Raw genomic sequence first — 19,564 nt, 5'->3', positions numbered from 1 at the left:
ATCTCTTTTCCTTCTCATAATATAAGTTGTTGTTGTTAGTTGCAACTTGTCCGACCCATTGTGACCCCATGGACAATGTTCCTCCAGGCCTTCCTGTCCTCTACCATCCTCTGGAGTCCATTTAAGATCACGCCGATTGCTTTGGTGGCTCCATCCAGCCACCTCATTCTCTGCCGTCCCCTTCTTCTTCTTTTTCCCTCCATCTTTCCCAGCATGAGGCTCTTCTCCAGGGAGTCCTTCTTCCTTCTCATTAGGTGGCCAAAGGATTTGAGTTTCCTCTTCAGGATCTGGCCTTCCAAAGAGCAGCCAGGGTGGATCTCCTCCAGGACTGACCGGTTGGATTGCCTTGCAGTCCAAGGGACTCAATGCAGGAGTCTTCTCCAGCACCAGAGTTCAAAGGCCTCCATTCTTTGGCGCTCAGCCTTCCTTATGGTCTGACTTTCACAGCCATCCATGGCAACTGGAAAGACTAATATAATATAAGTACATAATATAAAGTACTCTTTCAATTACAATGGAACTTTTCTTTTTTTCCCTAACGATTATTTTGTTTGGTCCCACCTTTACATTCCTATAAACCCACCAAGATTCTCCTTTTTTTTTTTAAAAAAAAAAGGGTGATTTATTTAGCTAAATAAAATTTGAACGTATATGCCTGATCTGAAATTCAGATTTTAAAAAAATCATCATATTTCCCACCGCCCCCACCCCTGCGGTGAGATTCCAGAGATCTACTGAAGATCTCAGATTTGAACTTTCTAAATACAGGTAGTTCTCGAATTCCAAAAGTTCATTTAGTGACCCTTCAAAGTTAAGAACAGCACTGAAAATAGTGACATGACAATTTTTCACACTTATGTCTGTTGCAACATCCCCAGGACCAGTGGTGGGATACAGCCAGTTCGCACCTATTCTGGAGAACCGGTTGTTAACTTTCTAAGCAGTTCGGAGAACCGGTTGTTGGAAGAAATCTCCTTTTATTTTGTTTTTCCACTTTCCAGGGCTAATCCTGTAAGGAAGGCAGGAAGGAAGGAAACATTCTGGTGTTGTTTCTAGCCTAATCTTTGTTGCCCTGCTTACAGAAACTGCCCCTCCGGTTAACCCTTATTCCATTGTAACGGCTAAGGCCAAGCGCCCATCGATGTGAGTGACGTTGAGTTGGCCATGCCCAACCAGTCTTCTCAGATAGGTGTTCTGAAAATTAATTTCTCCAGGTTTCAATTTAGCTAATTTAATATTTTCCCCTTGCTCCTAATCTGTCAGTGCAAGCAGAGTTTGCACAGCCTCCCTTGGCTCAGATAAAAGCAAATTAGAATTGAGTACCATTAGCACAGCAGATGTGGCACTTCAGCTAGTCACTAAGATTTCTGCCAGCATCCCCGTAGCTGGGCTCAACAGACTATATTAGTGTATTTTCTTCCCCCTGCAGACCAGGTAGTCCTTGCCTTACCACAGTTCGTTTAGTGACCGTTCAAAATTGCTCTATAAAGCTCTATAAAGAGCTCACAATATTTGACCAAATAATGTTAGGAGGAGATGCAAAGTTGATAAAGAAAATATACTTCTCGTTAAGCTTAAAAATGGACGATGAACAGGTAAAAGAGGCAATAACAGTATGGGCAAAAACCTTTGGATATACTATAGAATTAGACAAATGGCAAAAACTTTGGGAAAGAAATTGTAAGTTGACAATGGCAACTAAGGGAAATTTACATGAAATGTTTTATAGGTGGCATTTACCAACGGCCAGATTAGAATAGAATAGAATAACAGAGTTGGAAGGGACCTTGGAGGTCTTCTAGTCCAACCCCCTGCTTAGGCAGGAAACCCTACCCCACTTCAGACAAATGCTTATCCAACATCTTCTTAAAGACTTCCAGATGTTTAAAAGCATGTCCGCCAGATGTTGGAAATGTAACCAGATACCGGTGATGTAGTATTGTCATATGTGATGGGCATGTGTAAAAGCAAAGAAATATTGGACAAAGATAAAGGCATGGTTTGGAAAAAATGTTAAAACAACCTATAGATTATAAGCCAGAAATATTTTTGCTAAGCATAATACCTGAAAAGTATGATAAAGGAAACCTATATTTAACATATAATAATATGTTTTGATAGCAGCAAGAATGCATAGTACTGGAAAAATGAAGAAACACCTACAGAGGATGATGTAATGAAAAAAGTTTTAGATTGTGCAGAAATGGACAGGTTGACACTTTAAAAAGAAAAGAAAAAAAACAGTATTTTCGAACATGGGACTTGTTTTATAAATGTTTGGACAGTAGAGGTAGAAATTAGGAGTGGGAAAAGTATTACTATATATAAATAAATTGATCCACTAAGCTCTTATGTATGTAATGTGAAAATATATAAATAAACTGTTAAAGAAAAGAAACGACACCTTAAAAAGTGACTTGGAACGGTTTTTCACACTTACAACTCTTGTAGCATCCCTGGAAACCGTGATCAAAATTCAGACGCTCAGCAACTGACGCGTACTTACGTTAAGGGGATTTGGCTTCCCTGTTGATTTGCTTGTCATAAGGTCACAAAAGTTGACCCCGGGACACTATGACCATCATACATGCGAGTCAGCATGCCAAGCATCCGAATGTAAAAGCACATGACCCTGGGGAAGGCTGCAGCAGTCGTAAGTGTGAAAAACGGTTGTAAGTCAGTGGTGGGTTCTACCAGTTGGGACTGGTTCGGCCGAACCGGTAGTGGTTTGGCGGCCTGGGTCGCTCAAACCAGCAGCGACCCAGGCCTGCCACGCCCCCGAACCGGTTCCCCAGTCGTCGTCACCGCCATCTTGTTTTTCAGTTCTGCGCATGCGCACGCAGGGCGCACACGAACAAACCGGCAGTAGTGCCAGCCGGACCCCACCACTGTCCTAAGTCACATTTTTTTCAGGGCTGTTGTAAGTTCGAACAGTTACTAAACAAACTGTTGTAGGACTAACATTTAAGAGCCATTGACGATGAAATTATGAACAATAATTGAAGGGATTTAAGGAGGGAGCCGGAATGTCTGCCCCCTTACTCTGAATTTTGCCGGGTAGCAAATATAAGATTTCGTAACACCTATTTTGCTTTCAGATTCATATTCGCCCCCAAAAGAAATACGTTTTCTAGGGAGAGGGAACCTTCTTTGTGTGGTCTGCTCAGCTTCACACATGGGTTTTGCACCTGCACCGAGCGTTCTCTGGGGAAAGAGTTTGAATTTGGCAACTTTGGAGACAAGAAACATGGCTGTGTTTTTTGGGGTGTGTGTGTGTGTGTCATGGAGAGAATTCCCCTGACCCCAAAGAAGCTCCATTTGCAGCTGTGGAACACCCAGATCGGCCCGGAATGAGAAAAAAAATATAGATCATATTTTTATCGCAGAAAAATGTACAAAACAGGCAGCTCTTTCGCTTTGGAAGCAGCTGTTCTACATCTGCGTGAAGGACAGAGAGTGTGAGATGACACCACACAAGGAGAGGCCATCTCTGGAAATATACCCAAATCCTCACTTAATGACCACAATAGAGTCTGGTCATGTTATCAGAATTCTGTTGCTTGGCAACTGTCTCACATTTATGACCAGCAGTGGGTTTCATATTTTGTTACCACCGCTTCACCCTGCACTTGCCCTCTCGCTTTGCGTGCGTGCGCCAACTGCATAGGCACCCAGATTTCAACGCATGTGCTTTGCTCGCATGTGTGCCTTCCGCGCATGTGCCTGGCCTCAAAAATGTGCCTAAATAGGACAGCATGGAGCCGGGGTGGGGTGTCACCTGATTTCCCTTTTGCGAACTCCGGACAAGCGAAGTCAAAGGAGAAGCCAAGGGTCACTTCACAAAAAGTTGTCCAATGGGACATCACTTAACACATGTCTAATTTAGCAACAGAAATGTTGGGCTTGCTAGTGGTTGTAGTCGAAGTCGGCTTATATTCAGATTTGCATTTTTGCCCTAAAATCACCTCCATTTCGTAAATGTTTTAATAATCCACGGCTCTCCTCCATTGGGTAAAACCATTTCCAGGTGCACACGGCATGCCGAGACTCGTATCCGCGAAAGTGTCCTCTCGGCCAGTGCAAAGTCTCAATTATTCCGCCCACAGCGCTGAACAGCATAGATTCGGACGGTATGTATGTGGATAGGGCAGGTGTACAATGTATATCACATGTGGGATTTGTGCACAGAGAATGCACAGGACATGTAACACGGATAATGGTGTGGGACAGTTTGCAAAACGCCAGAAAAACTTCAATGGGAGATGGAGGCAATTCAAGCAGAAGGTGAATGTCTCATCACTTTACGGAAGAGAATTTCTTGCCGATTGTAAATGAATGTAAGAGAATTAATGAGACTTGAGATACGAACAGTCAGATTCATGCTTCTAATTAGGTTTCAATTTGTAGAGGCGAAGCAGATCGCCATAAATTCAAAGCCAGAAATGAATTTCCTATCTTCTAAAACATATTGGCCTTCATTGATGGAATGAAAAGAGTTTTAATACCGCTTTATAATGACTTGGTAAGGCCACACTTCGAATGTCACATCCAGTTTTGGTTGCCATGATGTAGAAAAGATCTGGAGACTCCAGTAAAAGTGCAGAGAAGAGCAACAAAGAGGATTAGGGGACTGGAGACTAAAACATATGAAGAACGGTTGCAGGAACTGGGTAGGTCTAGTTTAAGGAAAAGAAGGACTAGGGGAGACAGGATAGCAGTCTTCCAATATCTCAGGGGTTGCCACAAAGAAGAGGGAATCAAACTATTCTCCAAGGCACCCGAGGGTAGAAAAAGAAGCAATGGGTGGAAACTAATCAAGGAGAGAAGCAACTTAGAACGAAGGATAAATTCCCTGACAGTGAGAACAATTTAACCAGTGAAACTATTGAAGTTGTAGGGCTCCATCACTGAAGGCTTTGAAGAAGAGATTGGACGGCCATTTGTCTGAAACGGTATTAGGCCTCCACCTTGAGCAGGGGGCTGGATTAGAGGACCTCCAAGGTCCCTTTGTTCTCTTTTCTCTGAGTCTATTTGTTACAGTTCTTAATCCCCTGTTCAAAATTGAGCCCAACTTTCATTAACAACCTCTGAATTGTAATTGTGATGACCTTGGTGGAACTAGGAAAGACTCTACGCTGGTTGGTATTATTTTATTTCTGATTTTTTTGTGCAGGTTTCTGGAAAGCTACCTGTCCACCCACCTGTGCCAGTCCTCTCTTGGTTTTTGTGAATTCGAAGAGCGGAGACAACCAGGGCGTGAAATTCCTCCGGCGCTTCAAGCAGTCCCTAAACCCAGCTCAGGTTTTCGATCTAATGAACGGGGGACCCCACTTAGGGTAATTTGGTTTACTCTCTACCCAGGTTTATTTCGGAAAAGAATGAAAGCCGATTAACAGGAATGCATTTCAGGGTTGTTCAAGAGACGCAGGTTCTCAGAGGTTCTTCTAGATCAGTGTTTCTCAAACTTGGCGACTTTAAGTCCTGTGGACTTCAACTCCCAGAATCCCCCAGCCAGCTATGCTGGCTGGGGGATTCTGGGAGTTGAAATCCACAGGACTTAAAGTCGCCAAGTTTGAGAAACACTGATCAATGATGGTGAACCTGTGGCACGCATGCCCCAAATGGCACTCGGAGCCATGTCGCCTGGCCTTCATGCGGCATCGCCCATTCCTGTTCCAGGTTTTTGACGCACATGCGCGTGGGACGGTCAGCTGGCCTTCGTGCGTGCGGCAGTGCCGTAAACTGGAAGAAGTCTTCCATTTCCTGGTGTGAGCATCATGCCCGGCCAGCTGATCATCACACATGCATGCATGCCGATAACCGGAAGATTAGCTGGCCACTGCACATGCGCCAGGGGTGGCATACACTTACCTTCCCTAGTGGTTCAAATGTGATCCTTCTATGCATGCGCTTTTGGCGAAAAAATGGCCTACGTACAGGCGGGCATGGGTAGGCGGAGCCAACCGCGATTTCCGCTACTGGCTCAAGCAATCCGGTCCGAATTGGTAGAATACCACCTCTGGCGTGCGCACATCGGAAACCGGAAGTACATATTCCGGCACGCGCATGTCCCCTAGACAGCCCCTCTTCCGGGTTGCGGCCCAGACGAGCTTGTGCGCTCCCTTCTCGGCACTTGGTGCGAAAAGGATCCCCATCACTGCTCTCGATTGTTGATCCCCAACCGTGGCAACCTGAAGAAATGTGGACTTCAACTCCCAGAATTCCTTCTACTGGCTAGGGAATTCTGGGAGTTGAAGTCCACTCATCTTCGAGTTGCTTGTTTGAATACAATGCAACACACACACACACACACACACACACACACACAAACCAATGAACAAAAGGTAAACAAATAAAAATAAAATAAAAAACTGTTCTAGATTCTTCTCCAGCGGTGAACAATTTGTATTTACTTTCCTTTCCAAAAACTGCATGCCATATTCTAGGGAGCCTCCATTTTAAAATTCCTTTTCTGATAAAATTTTGGTACTGAGGTCATAAGTGTGAAAAACAGTCATAAGTCACTTTATCAGCACCGCTGTAAATCCTCCGCTTAATACAGTTAGTCCTCAACTTATAACAGTTCATTTAGTAACCAAATTTACAACCATAGTGGAAAAAGTGACTTATGACCCTTTTTCACACTTATGACCGTTTCATCATGTGATTTACATTTGGATGCTGGGCAACGGACTCATACTTATGCCCGCTGCTGTATCCAGGGTCACGTGATCCCCTCTTGCGACCTTCTGACAAGCAAAGTCAACAGGGGAACTAGATTCACTTAACAACCATGTCACTAACTGAACAATCTCAGCGACTCACTTAACAACCGTGGCAAGGGAAGTTGTAAAATGGGGCAAGACTCATTTAATTTCTCACTGAACAACATTGTGGTCGTAAATTGAGGTGTACGGGTAATATATCCATTTCAGTGCTCAGAACTATTATAATATTATTTTAAAGCCATGTTTCCCCCCTTCCCCCCCGGGGAAAATTTCTCCAAGACTCTGTTTCCCACATGGTTGATTTTTCTTTTTTTTTCTTTTTAAGGTTTTTATTAGGTAGACATTAAAATACTTTGGACATGATTGATTTCCCCGGGTGATGAGATTCTCTTGCTGACAGAATAGATCTGAATACAGGCCTTTTCTTTTCCAGCTTACGGTTATTTCAGAAGTTTGACAATTTTCGAATCCTGGTTTGCGGAGGAGACGGGAGTGTGGGCTGGGTGTTGTCTGAAATCGATAAACTCAACCTACACAAACAGGCAAGTCTCCTTTTCGTTTAATCCTTGAGAGAAGCAAATCGACTTTTGTTTTTAAAAGACTGGAACAATGAAAGAAAAAGAAATGTCCCGTGGTTATAATTAACCATTGTCGTAGAGTTTAATAGTGGTTAGGGTTAAGCAGGGGAATTTTAGTATTGATTTCGTTTTATTATTTCATTTATTTCACTTCAATTCTCCTCATTTCACTATTTTATTAGTTTTCTTTGCTTTGCTTTGCTTTGCTTTTTATTTTTACACATAACGGAAGGAAAAGCTGAATATCTAACACATCCAAACACAACTTCCTCCTCCTCTCTTTCCCACAACAATGATTCTGTGAAGTGGGTTGGACTGAGAGAGAGTGACTGGTCACCCAGCTGCCTTTCACATCTAATGTGGGACTAGAATTCCCAGTCTCCCGGCCATTGGCACAAATTCATCTAGCTAGCTTTCATGGCTAAGGTGGGACTAGAACTCCCAGTCTCCTAGTGATTGGCCTAAGGTCACTCAGCTGGTTTTGATGGCTGAGGCAAGACTAGAACTCCCAGTCTCCTGATTGGCCCAAGGTCACCCAGCCATCTTTCACGTCTAAGGTGATACTAGAACTCCCAGTCTCCTGGTGATTGGCCCAAGGTCACCCAGCCACCTTTCAGGTATGCCTAGAACTCCCAGTCTCCTAGTGATTGACCCAAAGTCAACAACAGCCATGTGAAGTGGATTGGGCTGAGAGAGAGTGACTGGCTCAAAGAGACCCAGCTAGCTTTCACATCTAAGGTGGGACTAGAACTCCCGGTCTCCTTGTGATTGGTTCAAAGTCACCCAGCTGGCTTTGATGACTAAGGCAAGACTTAACTCTTGATCTTCTGCTTTCTAGCCTGGTGCCTAAACCAGTAGACCAACCTGACTCTCAGAAACCAAATCACAAATCTGCATTTTAAATCTCCGTTCCAGTGTCACTTGGGAGTATTGCCACTTGGGACGGGGAATGACCTTGCCCGGGTCCTTGGCTGGGGAGGTTCCTGTGATGATGACACACAACTGCCTCAAATTTTGGAAAAATTAGAACGAGCTAGCACCAAAATGCTAGACAGGTAAGGAAATGCCTTCCTTGCTTGTTTTGTTTGTATTGTCAAATCTTTCTCACGATCAGCGCTCCTTCTCGGTGAATCACCCCGTTTGTGGATTTGAATTTGGGAATTTTTCAGGTGGAGCATCATGTCGTATGAATTGAGGTTGCCATCCAAGCAATGCATCCTCCCGGTTACTCCCGAAGAAGACTCCGAAGATTGCCAGGTAAAATTTAAATTTGGGGTTGTAATTAAATGATGTAAGAGCTAATCTGATTGTCGGGTACATCTAAATTTCTGGATGCCATTAAATTATGCAAGATCTAATTTTGATGCATTCAAACTGAGCAATTGTTCTGACCTAGGCTTCCTGATACAGTAAAAAGCACACAAGTTTAGTCCCTAAAACCTTCTTTTTATTTCAATGGCTGTGAATTATGTTCATTCACAGCCCATAATGAGTCACAAATAGTTTGTAAAGAGTCTGACAGAAGTCTGCCACAGTCTTTCGGAATAAGGCCGATAAGTACCCACCTTTATCTCCTTTGAAACGCTGACAAAGACCTAATTGGCAATTAGCTTTGCAAGGCCACACGGAGCACAGAGTCAGAACGGAGCTTCAGAAGGTAAACCGACCAGAACGAACAAAGTTGCTTCCTGCAAAAGCTCACGTTCTGTTCGCTCCTCTTTTATGCCTTATGGGAGGGGCCTCTCATCTCCAAGCCTTACTCCCCAGTTGTTCCTTTTGCCTTAACTGTTCTTGCCTTCTGGCAGCTCTGTGCATGCGTGCACTGGGAACAGGCTCCCCCTGTTCGTCTGCCTCGCTGATGTCAGACTCCGGAGGCTCCAGAAGCAGCACATAACTCCCAGACGGTCCTGGCCCCCTCTCTGCCTCCGACGCAGAGCCCTCGTCCGAGCCTTCCCCAGACTCCAGGACTGGCCCACCTTCCTCCCCAAACTTCCTCACTGTCCAAATCTGCTGCTAGCTCATCAGACCGCCAGCAGATCACAACAGCAATACTCTGTCTGCCTCTCATCCTCCTTTTCTCTCTCTCTCCCTCTACACACACACACACACACACACACACACACTCACAAATACACACAGAGAGAGCAATTAAGATAAAAGTGTTTCTGAATTCAGAATACTCACTCCTGGTTAATTATATATTGGATTTCAGCAAATGCTTAAGAGACGAACTTGCAATAATACCATTAATGAGATCTGAGAATCTTACACTGTTCACTTAATTGAAGTCATATGATTTAGTTGGAAAAAAATCTATTGATATTGTAATAAGAATCATTGCAAGCATTTTCAGTCAGTGTCTGATTTCTAAAACACTGAAGGAAGAGAAGGTTTCTTTCTCCCACAGCTAATAATGGGAGGCCCATAAAGGAGGATATTTCTAGCTCAGGGTTGAACTGTGGGGTCCTTGGTGCTCTCTGAGCTTGGTGGTTTTCTTGCAGACGTTTCATTACCCAACTAGGTAACATCCTCAGTGCATCAATCAATCAATCAATCAATCAATCAATCAATCAATCAATCTTTTATGGTAGGAAATGAAATTTTCTGGTCTCTATAATGCTTTATATAGACCTCTGAAACTTTTGTCATATTAGAACAAACCCATATTTTTAATTTACTTGTGATCTGTCCTATGCCACTGAAAAATTGTAGATTTTTCATATCACAACCGCAAATTAGTCAAGATAGTAACTTCAATCAAATGAAGTCAGATCCAGCATCTCTCTTGTCTGTCTGTCACTCTGTCTCTGTGTCTGTCTCCCCCTCTCTCTCTCTAATCTCTCTATTGATGTATATTCTATTTTCTATCTATATCATCTATGACTCTCGCTCTCCTGTCTATCTGTCTGTCTGTCTGTCTGTCTGTCTGTCTGTCTGTCTGTCTATCTCTCTATCTCTCTATTCCCCTATCTCTATATGTCTGTCTATCTGTCCATCCATCCGTCCATCCATCCATCCAATATTTTATTGATATACGTTTGTGTGAAATATAAATATTTACTATGCAGCTGCATTTTAAGATCCAAAGCTTTTTTTAAAAAAAACCCTCTTTCCAGATGTCTGCCTACGAGGATTCAGTGGCCGCACATCTGACAAAGATCCTGGATTCTGATCAACACACCGTTGTTATATCGTCTGCCAAGTAAGTTCAACCTCAGCCGGTAAAATTGCTTTCTAATTTGGAAAAAAATAACCACCTCATTCCATCTCTCTTGATGTATGAAACCTTCTGTTGGCTTTCTTCTGAAGCCTCCCTACAGCAAGAGGTTACTTATGATCAAGCGAGATTTTTATATCATATAAGTGAAATATGAGGTGAGGAGAGATTTTGTATGTGTGATCTAATGGGCTTTTCATTTGTAAAATATAAAACATGCTATCTTAATGGCTTCTTTTTTCAACGATAAGTGGCCGAGCTAAATTAACGCCTAATGTAAAATTCATGCTTTGACATCATCGATTTCCCTTCTTGTTCCTGTATTTCTTTCTCCTGAAAAAGGATCTTGTGTGAAACCGTGAAAGGATTTGTGGCCAAAATAGGGAAGACGTGTGAAAGGCCAGAGGAAAATCCAGAAACGGACGCCATGGCTACGAAAGTAAGAAGGGAGATGGTTTTGTTTGAAGAAATGATTCAGCATTTCATATTTATCTGAGTATTTCCTTAGCATTAATGCTTCTTTTGTATGGATGCACAGACGGCTTACCAAAAAAATATCATGGAATTTAACAGGTATAAAGACAGTTAAAGATGACTAGCTTTAAACCCAAATGGGATTTAACAATTATCAGAAAAATGGTTGTAAAATCAGGTTGGTCATATGGATGGCCATCCCAGCCAATGGCCATCAGACAGTCGGCTGGCTCCCTTATGGTGGTAAATTGAGAATTTACCTGTCCACTGAAATGGTAGATTATAGTCTGCCTTTTTAAATTATGGAAGATTTATAGAAGAGAATATTTGTAGCTCAGGATTGAACAGAACGGAACAGAATGGGAATGGAAGTAGAATAGAATAGAGAATAATAATTAGAATAGAATAGAAAATAAAAATTAGAATAGAATATAGAATAAAAATTAGAATAGAGAATAGAATAGGAATAGAGAATAGAATGGAATAGAATAGAATAGAGAATAAAAATTAGAATAGAGAATAGAATAGGAATAGAGAATAGAATAGAATAGAGAATAAAAATTAGAATAGAGAATAGAATAGGAATAGAGAATAGAATAGAATGGAATAGAATAGAGAATAAAAATTAGGAATAGAATAGAGAATAGAATAGGAATATAGAATAGAATAGAGAACAGAATAGAAATAGAGAAGAGAGAGAGAATAGAATAGAATAGAGAATAAAAAGAATAGAATAGAATAGAATAGAATAGGAATATAGAACAGAACAGAACAGAATAGAATAGAATAAGGGATAGGACAGAACAGCGATGGCGAACCTTTTTTGGCTCGAGTGCCATAAGTGGGGGGAGCGCAGGGGGGTCGTGTGCGGGCGTGCCGCACCCATAATGCAATGCGCTTCCCCCCCATTTTTGCATGCTTTTTCTGCCTTCCCCAGGCTTCAGAGGCTTTATAGGAGGCTGGGGAGTGGGAAAACAGCCCCCCCCCCCGAGGCCCTCCGGAGGCTTCAGGGACCTTCAGGAGGCCTCCAGAGCGCTCAAAACGACCCTCTGAGCAAACCGGAAGTCTGTTCCTGAACTTCCCGTTTCCCCATAGGGCCATTTTTTTTGCGCTCCGGAGGCTTCAGGGAAGCTCATGAAGCCTCCAGAGGGCCTCCAACGAGGGGGGGGGGCTCTTTTCACCCCTCCCAGGCTCCTATAAAGCCTCTGGAGCCTGGGGAGGGCGAAAAATGGCTTCAAAAAAGGCTGAACTCAGCTGCGCGCACTGGCCAGCTGACAGGGCAACGCCTTGCGTGCCCTGACAAATGGCTCCGCATTCACCATCATATAGAATGTGGAATGTAGACTATAGAACACAACACAACAGTTGCTGTGCCAAACCAGGCAGTTATAGAGGTACCAATGACAGACTCATTCAATAATTCCTCTGCAGAACTGGGTCAGCCTCTCCTTTATATTCCTTTATAACCTTTCTAGTGCTCGGAACTGAACGAGAAGTTAAGCCTCCTGCTCCAGGCCCTCCAGGCTGAAACCCAGGTTAGTCCAAGCCTTCCCCACATGGCTACGACCCCTATCGCTGAGGAAGAGCCGGACGAGTCCTCGAGTGAAGAATCTTTGTCGGATGCCAAAGAACTGTTGACCGAGAACAACGACGCAGCTTCTCCGATGCAACAGATGTTCAAGTCCCGTGAGCAGCTGATGCTCCGGGCCAACAGTTTAAAGAAAGCACTGAGACAGATCATTGAGCAAGCAGAGAAAGGTGAAGGAAATGTAATTGGCTAGCTTTCTTTCTTCATGCTTTTCTTGATGGGGCTAACTTGACTTTAAGAAGTGAAACTCGTCCTAAGCTAAACCCTTGTTGACTGGTAGAAGTACAGGGCTAAAAGTCTCTGAAGATCCTCAGTCCTCCAGGTCATGGTTGTCCCAAAGGTCCTTTTTTCAAGAGGCAACTGGACTTCCTTGGTCTTTCCTTGAAGAGGTTTCATTTCTCGCCCAAGAAGCTTCTTTAGTTCTGAAGAAGCTTCAGAACGTCTGAAGAACCAAAGACGATTCTTGGATGAGAAGCAAAACATCTTCAAGGAAAAGCAAAGAAAGCCCAGTTGCCTTTTGAAAAACAACAGCACCACACTTTTGGGACCAGAACAAGGCTAATTTCTCCCTCTGTAACTTGGATACCTTCTGCAAACCAAGGTTTGCTTTCTTAACAGAGTAACTACCGCTTGCTGTATCATCTGAAATCTATGAAGTGAGGTTAACCACGGTTTAACAATGGTTTGGTCAACTTACCCCTTTGTGTTGAAAATAATTTCAGCTGGTCATCTTTATTTTTGCAAAAATGAAACTTCTTTAAAAAAAAATAGAAGATTGGCACAAGCAGATCTGCAAAATCAAAAAGTTGGCTGGAGTGGTTGACACCAAGCAATTTTAAAGAGATAATTTTAAAGACATAATTTTGGAGAGATAATCCTTCCTCCTGCTCCTCCTTCTGCTTCTCCTTCTCCCCCTCCCCCTCCTTCCCCCCTCCTCCCCCTCCTCCTCTCTTCCTCCTCCTCCTCTCTTCCTTCTCCTTCTGCTTCTCTCTTCTTCTTCTTCTTCTTCTTCTTCTTCTTCTTCTTCTTCTTCTTCTTCTTCTTCTTCTTCTTCTTCTTCTTCCTCCTCCTCCTCCTCCTCCTCCTCCTCCTCCTCCTCCTCCTCCTCCTCCTCCTCCTCCTCCTCCTCCTCCTCCTCCTTGTCCTCCTCCTCCTTGTCCTGGTCCTCCTCCTCCTCCTCCTCGTCCTCGTCTTCCTCCTCCTCCTTTCTTCTTCATCTTCTTTCTCCTCCTCCTCCTCCTCCTCCTACTACTACTACTACTACTACTACTAAGTAACAAACCAATTCCTTATATTTTGAAGCCATGATATCCTTCTTCTGCCTGGACCTCATTTGCCTTCAATCTTTCCTTGGAGGATTAAGTGAAGTGTGGTGTATTTTTCCAGGTGTCACATCACATGTCCGAAATATACTAACTTTAGCTTTTTAATGGCTTTGATGATTTCCCTTGGCTTTCCCAGGAAACTTATCACCTCCTCATTCCTGATTTTGTCAACCCAACATAGACATAACGGCCGCCCATAAATGCACATTTCAAATGCTTCTAGTCCCTCCAAGTGGCTTTCTACCAAAGACCAACTCTCTACACTGTAGAGCAGGATAGAAAAGATGTAGCCTCAAAAGCCTCATTTTCAATCTTACGCTTATGTCGTGACTGCAGAGAAGACCTTCTATGATTTCAGATAATTTCTACTGAAAAGAAATCCCTTTTAGTAGGCGATAAACAGAAGGAGGGATCTTTGCATGCATGTTAATGACTTAATGATACTTTTTTCAAAATAAAGAGCATTATTAGAGTTATGCAGTGGTTGGGTTCTCCCTGGGAGACTCTGATCATCTTAGCAAAGGCACATAAAAAATGTACAACTTCCTCATTAGTTTTCCCAGCAGAAATCAAATAGATTGCAAAGGCCACTGCAGGAGACAGATAACCATTCTTTCTACTGGGGTCCCTCGCTGTTTTTAAAATAATTAATAGTAGCGTTTGGTGTTACAGTGGTGGATGAACAGAATGCACACAATGAAGATCAAATAAACCAGTCCGCGATGGAGTATAATAAGGAACTAGAAGAATCCAAGGAAGAAAAAGACGAAGACACCAAAGAGTATGAATCTCATTCGAGTAAGTAAACAGAAAAGGACAGTTGCACGAGGATTCCAAGTGTGGACTGGTTTTTAAAAAAAATTAAGCATCAACATATTGAAATATGCAATGGGTGGAAACTAATCAAGGAGAGAAGCAACCTTGAACTAAGGAGAAACTTCCTGACAGTGAGAACAATTAATCAGTGGAACATCTTGCCTCCAGAAGTTGTGAATGCTCCAAGAAGAGATTGAACAACCAATTGTCTGAAGTAGTGTAGGGTTTCCTGCCTAAGCAGAGGGTTGGGCTAGAAGACCTCCAAGGTCCCTTCCAACTCTTCTCTTCTCCCCTCCCCTCCCCTCCCCTCCCCCATCCCATCCATTCCATTCTGAAATGTTTCAAAATCTGTTTTACTTGAAGGAAAAAGCCCTTACAAATTCCTAAAGTGAAATACAAAGCGTTTCCAGCAAACAAAACATTGTCCTCATGGTTGCTTTGGTTCATTTAGGTCAGGGGTGTCCAAACTTGAGAACTTTAAGACTTGTGGACTTCAACTCCCAGAATTCCCCAGCCAGCCAAGTCTTAAAGTTCCCAAGTTTGGACACCCCTGATTTAGGTCATTTTCACAAGTATAACCAAAGTACAGCTTGCCCTCGACTTATGACCACACTTGAGCCCTAATTAGTTGTGTGGCTAACAAAACAAGACAGTTCTTAAGTGAGACTTGCCCCATTTCACGACGTTTCTTGCCACCCTTGTTGTTAAGTTAATCATTGCAGTCGTTAAATTAGTCACACCATTGTTAAGTGAATCTGGCTTCCCCAATGACTTTGCTCGTCAGAAGGTCGCAAAAAGGGACGGTGTGGCCCCGGGACACTGCGACACTCGTCATAAATAAGAGTCAGTTGCCAATTTTGAATTTTGATCATGCGACCATGGAGAGACCGCTGTCAGGGTTCCAAAAGTAAATCAGAGTCTGAGGTAAAAGATTCCTCAAAGTCCCAATTTATGAAGAGAGCCATGTTGGCAAACCTGAATCTGAAAGGTTCCCAGTTTTCCCCACCCTGTTGAAAGTTCAAGATCTTGCCCCCACACCCACAAGTCCATCCCATGGTCCAATCTCCCACTGCCACACCGACAGCTTCCACCCATCCAGTTCCGGTCAGGTGCAGAGACAAAGGATGACCTTGGTTTTCTAGATAGTATTTTGTTATAGCTACATATCATCTAACTCCATACAAAATCCCGCCTTCCATTCTTCCACAATAGAAAATGCATAGAATAATAGAAAGTGTGGCAGGCCAAAGACCCAAAAGGAACATGGCTGCAGGCCTGACAACCACAATGGTCATGAGTGTGGAAAAATGGTCCCAAGTCCCTTGTTTTCAGTGCCATTATAACTTTGAATGGTCCCTAAATGAACTGTTGTAATTTGCCTATATTTTCACTCTATGACCAGTTAAAACTGGCTCAAATGTCCGGAAGGAGAGAGAAAGTGCATAAAACCCTTCGCCTGCTGATTATTTTTCAGTCCCAGTCGGTGTCGCCAGCAAGGAAAATCTTCCAGTCCTGAACACAAGAATCATTTGTCCAGGTAATAAAGACTTCATAATTATTATTATTTTTGGAGAAGTGAATTGGAACCAGGCCAGATTCAGCTGCCCTGCAATTCATGTCTTGGATGGAGGAGCTACAGGATGGGGAAAGCAGAGCAGGTCTACCTTAGTATCCATCGTGAGAAGGTCCTTATTCCTTGAGCCTCTTCCTGTAAGGAGAAACCTCTCCATGGATGTAAGACAGACTTTGGTTTTCAATTTCCCAGAGTCTAGAGAAGGTCCTCTGGTACACATCATCTTCCCTTACTTTGAAGGGAAGCAGCTGAGATGACCGAGTAGAATTCCCCAATGGATTTACCATTCAAGGAAGGGAGGGGAAGCGCTTGTTCATCCAATCTATCAAAGTGATGCCATTTAATGGTGATTTTATCATGGTTTTATTTAATGTAATATTTTATCTCATATATTGTACGGTCATATTTTAGGTAGATAGATAGATAGATAGATAGATAGATAGATAGATAGATGGATGGATGGATGGATGGATGGATGGATGGATGGATGGATGGATGGATGGATGGATGGGTAGATGGGTAGATAGATAGATAGATAGATAGATAGATAGATAGATAGATAGATAGATAGATGGATGGATGGATAGATAGATAGATAGTTACATAGATAGATAGATAGATAGATAGATAGATAGATAGATAGATAGATAGATGGATGGATGGATGGATGGATGGATGGATGGATGGATGGATGGATGGATGGACGGACGGACGGACGGACGGACGGACAGACAAACAGATGCATACATGGATGGATGGATGGATGGATGGATAGATAGATAGATAGATAGATAGATAGATAGATAGATAGATAGATACATAGATAGATAGATAGATAGATAGATAGATAGATAGATAGATAGATGGATGGATGGATGGATGGATGGATGGATGGATGGATGGATAGATACATAGATAGATAGATGGATGGATGGATGGATGGATGGATAGATAGATAGATGCATAGATAGATATATAGATAGATGTATAGATAGGCAGACATAGATATAGATATATATATAGAGAGAGATAGCTGTATAGATAGATAGAAAGATGGATGGATGGATGGATGGATGGATGGATGGATGGATGGATGGACGGACGGACGGACGGACAGACAGACAGACACACACACAGACACATACATACATACATGGATGGATGGATGGGTGGGTGGGTGGGTGGATGGATGGATGGATGGATAGATAGATAGATAGATAGATAGATAGATAGATAGATAGATAGATAGCCTTTATTGTCATGTTTTACTGTGGGCACACATTACAAATGAAATTCTGTAGACTGCTCTCAAAGTGTACACATGCATAACACACATATACATGTGCTACATACATACATATATATATATACACTGTACATACAAATATACCTACACCCATAGATAGAGATACCTATATATTTTAATCACTGCCCATCTTGAATACATATCGGAAAGAGGAAACTGGAGAGTTCACAAGGTTGATACTATAGAGAATAAATATACACTGCATATACATTAATATCTGCTGATGCGCTACTTAAATTTATATTTGTGTTTGTATGTATAATGTGGTTTATGGATGTTGTATATACCACTGTTGATGTTTGTTGTTCAGTTGCTTAGTCGGGTCTGATTCTTCGCAACGTGTTCAGTAGAAAAAGAGACTTCTTTTCTTCTCTTAAAGTTTTGTCCCTTTCTGTTTCCAATGAATGGAAGGGACAAGGGAAGAAACTTAGAAAATGAAACAGTTTCTGTTGTGCCTTATTGGCTGCTGGCCCCTCCAGCAGCCGAATCAGAGGAGGAGGAGGAGGGGGCGTGGGAATCAGGGTCAAGATCAAGATAACCTGAGAGCTTCGAGGGGGAAGAGGGAATGGAGCTGGAAGAGAGAGAGAGAGAGAGAGAGACGGAGCCTGGGCCATTCATCAGCCCTCAGATGGAGAGTCAACAGTCCCCAGGTTTGGAGGTGGCTGATGAGGAAGAGGAGGAACAGCTGGGCTCAGTGCCTGACGCACGGATGCACAGAAGACAGAGGAGAGGAGAGCAGTGGAAATCTATGGGCCGGTCCTCGGGAAGGAAGAGCCACCACTGCTAGCAAAGCCCCACCCTAACTCTGGGCATCAAAGGCAGGGGGCGGAGATGAATAGATGTGGCAGACAACTATTCATCTCCCCTGCCAGGCAGACTTGTTAGCCTGCAAGATAAACTTTTGCTGGCACTCCTAATAAAGGAAACTTTTGAGTTGACGTCACAGTGTTTCTCTTATTTGGGGAGATGGGTCACCACAGTTTTATCTCTGATATTTTCTCTCGTTTATTGAACATTTCACGGAGATGCAAGATTTTTAACTTGTGAACTGATTCCTAAATGACTTAAATATCTAATTAAAGCATATATTTTCCCCCATTTTCCAATCAGGGCTGAGAGCGGGTCTCGCTGCGTCTATTGCGGGAAGCTCCATTATCAGCAAAATGTTACTGGCAAACATTGATCCGTACGGTGCTACCCCTTTCATAGATCCTGACCCAGAATCACTGTAAGAAACAAGTTTGATTCTTGCTCCTTTCTCATTTAATGGGCATTCTTTTTTTTTTTACAGTATTAATATTTGATGCCATTATGTTCATGAGAGAGTGTTTAAATGCAAGAGGTCTCAGGCGTTTTCTAAGACACCTTCTTTGACATCTGTTTGGGTCCTTCCATCTCAGATGGCAGAATTCCTAATTCGTGTAAGGGAAAAAATATTTGTATTGCTTTTTGGGTTGTAAACAAAAAGTCTTCGGTTATCTCAGCAAACTGCATATGGTTCTTAGAGTCCTTCACTCTTAAGAGTTTTAACAAGAATAAGAAACAGAAGATTGGCAAGATTTTGGGCAAGAGGTTCCTCCTGCTGTGAAATTCACATGTAATAGAGGAGGGGGGTTTCCAAACTTGGCAACTTTAAGACTTATGGACTTCAATTACCAGAATTCCCTAGCATGAGGAATTCTGGGAGTTGAAGTGCATAAGTCTTAGACTTTGAAGACCCCTGGAATAGAGGATAGAGTAGAATAAAGTAGAATAGAATAGAATAGAATAGAATAGAATAGAATAGAATAGAATAGAATAGAATAGAATAGAATAGAATAGAATAGAATAGAATAATCAGAGTTGGAAGGAACCTTAGAGATCTTCTAGTCCAATCCCTTGCTCTTCTGAAAAATTTCCAGTGTTGGAGCACCCACAACTTCTGGAGGCAAGTTGTTCCACTGGTTAATTGTCCTCACT

The 19,564-nt window shown here is 42.6% G+C and overlaps 1 protein-coding gene across 2 annotated transcripts in view; it reads left to right on the top strand.

The window, feature by feature from the left end:
- Positions 1-19,564, top strand: part of DGKH (diacylglycerol kinase eta) — a 105,754-nt gene that overhangs the window by 59,542 nt on the left and 26,648 nt on the right. For both annotated transcript variants that reach the window (XM_081947902.1, XM_081947901.1), the window contains exons 8-18: positions 4,028-4,130; positions 5,174-5,336; positions 7,162-7,270; positions 8,222-8,361; positions 8,476-8,563; positions 10,423-10,508; positions 10,866-10,962; positions 12,473-12,755; positions 14,583-14,708; positions 16,201-16,263; positions 18,716-18,833. In XM_081947902.1, the coding sequence (XP_081804028.1) occupies positions 4,028-4,130; positions 5,174-5,336; positions 7,162-7,270; positions 8,222-8,361; positions 8,476-8,563; positions 10,423-10,508; positions 10,866-10,962; positions 12,473-12,755; positions 14,583-14,708; positions 16,201-16,263; positions 18,716-18,833 (1,376 nt within the window). The remainder of the gene's footprint in view (positions 1-4,027; positions 4,131-5,173; positions 5,337-7,161; positions 7,271-8,221; positions 8,362-8,475; positions 8,564-10,422; positions 10,509-10,865; positions 10,963-12,472; positions 12,756-14,582; positions 14,709-16,200; positions 16,264-18,715; positions 18,834-19,564) is intronic.

Source organism: Natrix helvetica, assembly GCF_964273705.1.
Source record: "Natrix helvetica genome assembly, chromosome: 3".
In the NCBI taxonomy this organism is placed as follows: domain Eukaryota; kingdom Metazoa; phylum Chordata; class Lepidosauria; order Squamata; family Natricidae; genus Natrix; species Natrix helvetica.
This window is presented reverse-complemented; position numbering and strand designations above follow the sequence as displayed.